This window comes from Ricinus communis, chromosome 5, assembly GCF_019578655.1.
Source record: "Ricinus communis isolate WT05 ecotype wild-type chromosome 5, ASM1957865v1, whole genome shotgun sequence".
Classification (NCBI taxonomy): Eukaryota; Viridiplantae; Streptophyta; class Magnoliopsida; order Malpighiales; family Euphorbiaceae; genus Ricinus; species Ricinus communis.
In genome coordinates, this window is record NC_063260.1 from 13,021,366 (window position 1) to 13,027,193 (window position 5,828).

The 5,828-nt window shown below is 33.4% G+C and overlaps 1 protein-coding gene across 1 annotated transcript; it reads left to right on the forward strand.

Annotated features, from left to right (window-relative positions):
• Nucleotides 1-3,678: 3,678 nt before the first annotated feature.
• LOC8275575 (NAC transcription factor 25) lies at nt 3,679-5,506 on the forward strand. Its single transcript, XM_002518962.4, has 3 exons — nt 3,679-3,916; nt 4,031-4,341; nt 4,460-5,506. Exons 1-3 carry the CDS (start codon nt 3,733-3,735, stop codon nt 5,030-5,032), a joined length of 1,068 nt encoding a protein of 355 aa, XP_002519008.1. The 5' UTR covers nt 3,679-3,732; the 3' UTR covers nt 5,033-5,506.
• Nucleotides 5,507-5,828: the final 322 nt, after the last annotated feature.

The window sequence follows — 5,828 nt, forward strand, 5'->3', positions numbered from 1 at the left end:
TATTATTATTATTATTATCATTATTGGGTGTTACCTGTGATTTTTTTATGATGTTTAGTTTGGATGTATGACACTCCATTATTAAACGAATAAAATTCATAAAATAATTTTAAAATTTATAAATATGTATTATTGTTTTACTGCTCCAGTGTCAAGCACAAATGATTTGTATTAAGCATCCAAAAGTTTATAAGCAATACATCAGGAGGTACCGACAATTTTCCTCAATAATCAACTCACTGGCCTAAAAATTTGGTGATATTTGTGATCCTTATCATAACTAATTGAAAGAAAACAGGAGCCATTATTTTTGTGAACTTTATTCAGAATATGGCAAGTGATATTTTCCTTGACCCTTAAGTTTAGATTAGGGTACCACATTTCTGGTAAGACAAAAGAAAATCTAGCGGCTGCCTCCTTCTCGATAATATTGAAAAGTTATAGTCAATGGCCAAACATGTCACTGTATCTTCTTTCTTCTGTCTCCCATTTCATTTTTCAATTGGATTTTTTCACAACACTTTTGGTAGTAAATGACTTTGAATAAGGGACATGCATCATTTCAAAAGTAATTTAATATGTCAAGCTGGTTCACATAAGGTAGGTTTCCAAGTTAATTGTACGTTGAAAGCCTTCAAATACCATTGATGTCATTATGTACTGCACTGATAATCCATGTTCTTTTGACCATGTTCGTTGAACATAATAAGTAGCAACTTGGTTATGAGCATGTTGAATTTAACTGAAAATTCAGATTATAAACCCATACTGCAGTTACATTATGCAGGTCTAGTTACAGGAATATCAAGAAATTAGTTTCACTATAATTAAAAGATAGGAATCGAGATATATTCTCATCGATTACTCATTTATATGCAAATAATAATGAAATTATCATTTTATATATGTAAGGTTTAACAAATTTGTCATATACATTCAGTTTATCAACAAAAGAAAAAGAGAGAGAAAGTTGAAAAGAGGTGCAAGAATAGTGAAATACGTACCGATTTACTGATATAAGATGAATCCGATAGGAATATATAATAAAGGAGAAAAATAATTTTAAAAAAATAAAAATAAAAATACTGAATATGTAAAAGTATTAAAGTTTTTATGAGAATGGATCAGTGAATTCAAATATTTTAATATTTCTAAACTGTATATTTTGTTGAATATCTTTTTCTCAACCCCTCAAACTACACCAATTAAAATTGACAAAAAAAAAAAGAGTAAAGTATTGGGGCAAATAATTCAAGTGAAATGAAATATATAATAATTCGATTACTGAATCATTTATCTAAATCAATATGTGTTTTGCTGCTGGTGTACTTAGTAATTACGTACCAAAAAATTTGTGGTCGATTGGTCATTCAATTGGCTAAGAAAGTGAAAGATAAAAGAAATAATTATTTGAGTAAAGGGTACAAATTGTTGGACTTAAAATTTTAAATCATGTACTTCCAGGTGTGTGTGTGTGTGTGTGTGTTATTCTCTAGAAGGTTACTCGTTGAAAATTTGTATACCTGATCCCCTATTTTCTCTTATGCTTAGATTCCATCCCCTTCCCTATTTCTAATTTAGCAGCGTTCACTGGCAAAATCTTACTTGTATGGACAAAACAGAAATTAAGAGTTTGTACGTAACAAAATAAAAATAAATTAGACTATTGAATTAGTCAATCTATCTACTGGACCATCGTTTATTTGCATTTTATAATTTTCTATTTCTTTTCTATAGATATTCACTTGCTTTTTTTTTAATATATATAGTGAACCGTTTCAAAATCGTCAATAAAAACACAAAATATTCAAAGTTAATAGGGCCAAAAGATTTTCTTACTATCACTTTATAATAAATAGAAAGTGATAGTAGCAACAGAGTTTATCATATGAATTCCTCGTTAGTAACATAGATCAATCAGATTAGGTTGGAGGTTTCTTTTGAGAAAAAAGTTAGAAACATAGATTTTTAATGGGTTCATAAAAGCAATATATAGTGCTCATGACATGTAAGAAAAAGAAAATAAGGTGGCGGTAGCTAGGCACTGCTGGTGAACGTCTGATTATATAACTTACATATTGGGAGTAACAATGGTAAGAGTACATGGAAGGAGAGGAAAAGTGTTAAGAAAAAAATGTCAGCAAGTGCAGAATACAATATATGCAACACGTTTTGAATCTGACCTTCTTCTTTATTTTTTCGCACGTTAAAAAGATGGGTGTGTGTGTGTGTTACAGAGCTTTGATTAGATCATTAGTATAAACATATATATCTATATATATATATATTGAGAACGAGATCATTAGCTTTACATAAGCTAAAGGATATTTAGTGGGTTCTGTAAGAAAGTCTGAAAGGTGAAGGAAACTGTTCTATCTTTAATTTATAATTGATCCTTGTCGCAAACTGAATCTTTCTTGCATCATCTTATACTCTCCGTTCACATACACCCATCACTCTTAGCCAAGGATCCGATGGTCGTGGATGACAAAACTGCACATAAACTAATTTCTATATTAAATTTTAAGATCATGCAAAAGCCAAGAAGATACCTAAAATTTATTAGTGTACTCAAAACAAGTATTAGCATTAGCCATTAGGTTTATTAGGAGCTTCTTGCGGACAAATGCACTTTTAACACTCTAACTTTTAATTTAATCTAATACAGATATGCTTTCTTAATTCGAATGAACTACTAATAAATGACAATTAAAATGAAATGAGGGAAATATTAGTTATGCATAGAATTAATCATATATATATACATGCATATAGGTTCAGAAATACATATAAGGCTTGGTATGGTGAAAAGAGCATGAGGTGACATTGCCTTTGGTCTAATCTGAGTATGATTTGCACCACGTAGAAAAAGATATGGATATTTCAATGCTGAACATGGTCATAAGATGTGTCTACCACTTCTTCTTCTTCGTCACATCTTTTGTTTTTATTACCCTTAAATGCATCACTTGGTAAATATATAAGAATATGACTGTGCAATAAAATAACTGAGACAGTAAAATTAGATAAAGCTAGGCAATAGCAACTGTTTATAAATTGACAATATTAAAAGGGATAATTATAAAAACAAACCCCATCTCTCAATGAACAAAGCATAATTGGAATGACATTTTCATAATACAATGGTCTCTTATACTTAAATCCATCTCTGAAATAAAAACGAATGAGCACACAGCTCTAAATTTCCGTCGAGGGCTTAATTAAACTTTGTTGCAAATAGTTTCAGGGGGTAGTTTTGACCTAATAATAAATATTACAAAAAAACAAAAAAAAAAGAAAAAGAGGACAGGATCCGTAGCATGTGCACACGTGCAAGTCCACACACTGGAAAAAAAAAAAAAAGAAAAATGAATATTTGGACTGGGGTGTGTGGGCTATTGCATAAGAAAAGCATGACACGAAAGGCGTATAAGGCAGTTCAAAACCTCCGACCCATAATTCCTGCCTCTTCCCTTATTTTTCTGTTTTCTTTTGCCCCCCCCTCTTCCTTCTTTGTGGTCCCCACTGACCCACGTTCTTAACACGTGTCCTCGCCTCCGTGTCTTCGCTCTTCTACGTGTCACTCGATCATCCGTCCTCTCCATTTGGCACATTCGCGCTGAGTTGCCTAACAGCCCTTGATAAATATGTAACCTAATCTTTTCATATAAATAATTCATTCAATTCATAAGGCTTTTATATTAATTCTTGGATTTCGCTGCCGAAAAATTCATGGAGAGTACTGATTCATCCTCTGGTTCGCAGCACCCCCACCTGCCGCCAGGCTTCAGGTTCCACCCGACCGATGAAGAACTAGTAGTCCACTATCTTAAAAAGAAGGCTGCATCAGCTCCACTTCCTGTCACCATTATTGCGGAGGTTGATCTGTACAAATTTGATCCCTGGGAGCTACCGAGTATGTGATTTCTATGTAATCCTTGTTGAATCATAATATGGTATTTAGGACTTTTCTTTTCCTATTTATGAAACACACTTGATTGACTTTCTTGAATTGGTAATTCGTGTATAGGCAAGGCTACATTTGGAGAGCAGGAATGGTATTTTTTCAGTCCAAGAGATCGCAAGTACCCGAACGGGGCTAGGCCTAACCGGGCTGCAACTTCAGGGTACTGGAAAGCAACTGGAACAGATAAGCCGATACTTGCATCTAATGGAGCTCAAAAGGTTGGTGTCAAGAAGGCACTTGTCTTTTATGGTGGTAAACCTCCAAAGGGAATTAAGACGAATTGGATTATGCATGAATATCGCCTTGTCGATAATAACAATTCTAGCTCAAAGCCTCCTGGTTTTGATCTAGCTAACAAGAAAGGGTCTTTAAGGGTATGTTTGTTACATCATCATTTAATTTTAGATTTCTTTCAATTAATTAAGCTGTGCTAATTATATATAAATATATATGGTGCTGGTTATCATGGCTCTTTTTCTTGTTTATATATAGCTTGATGATTGGGTCTTATGCCGGATTTACAAGAAGAACAACTCACAAAGAACTATGGATAGGGACAAGGAAGATTCAATGGAAGGATTTCTTGCGACACTGCCAATAAACCCAAAACCTGCTTCTTCATCAGTTTCAAAACCTGCACATGCTTACGGTTCTGTACTTGACAATGAAGAGAATTTCTTTGAAGGAATACTAACAGGAGGTGATGGTATGCAAAATAGTTCAGTCTCTCATCAGTTTCCCTCTTCAAGCCCAAAACAACATATGTCCATCGCCTCAATTTCTACTTCTAACCCTCTTGCAATAAAACGTGTAATCCCATCTCAGTACTGGAATCATGAAGCTATCGCAGGATCATCCATTGCTGCGGCTTCTTCCGGAAAGCGTTTTCACGGTGATCTTAATAGCTGTAGCACTGGCACTGAGGATAACACCTCTTTTGTTTCTTTGCTAAGCCAGCTTCCTCAAGCCGGTGCACCATTTCATTCAAATACTTTTATTGGCTCTCTCGGTGATGGTGTTTTGAGACAACAGTTTCAGCTTCCAAGCATGAACTGGAACTCTTAAGGAGGGATCGAATATAAAGGGACGGAATCGTATACGTAACTATCACATACATGGTACATGTCATCTATATACATACATACATATATATATATATATATATGCATGTGAAGTGCTTCAGGATGAAGATCATAAAGAAAGTCATCAAGAAACTCTCCAGGGAAACATTTCATTTCTTGCCTACATTTTCAGGCCAAGCGACTGTGTTTTCAGGGATTTGATTTTTACATAAAGGAACTCGTTAGAAGGCTTTCAATTAAATTAATCCAGTGTAAGTAAATCATACAGGTGAGGTCTTTATATCAATTACTTTTTGTTTTCCTACAATTAAAATATATATATGTATGTGTGTGTTTACACACAATTAGACAATGAAAATGATAACTAACATATTGCTCTATTAAAGTGATTACTGTATACTTGAAAGAATACTTATCTCTTTAATCAGTATCTATAAATTTGCTAAAGATTTGTATACGGTGATGGCTTCGTCTGCTTGTCTTTTTAATGTTAATAACAAACTTGCAAGCACACTAAAAGCCATGTGCAGTGTTGCTTGAAGGTGTGATTAATTCCAGAAAGAATCAGGTACCTAATTTTCTTGTATGCATCTGCACATTTTCCTTTTTCTTTTTGACTTCCTAACCTTTTATTTCTCTCCTTTTTATTCCCTTTCAGACACCAGTATATGTAACCTGAGCTTTTACCATCCTTTTCTTTTTCTTTTTTCTTTTTTTCAATAACTTTTAAGAAAATAGAACTGAGGAATTAGAACATATAAAACAAGTGGAAGAATAAT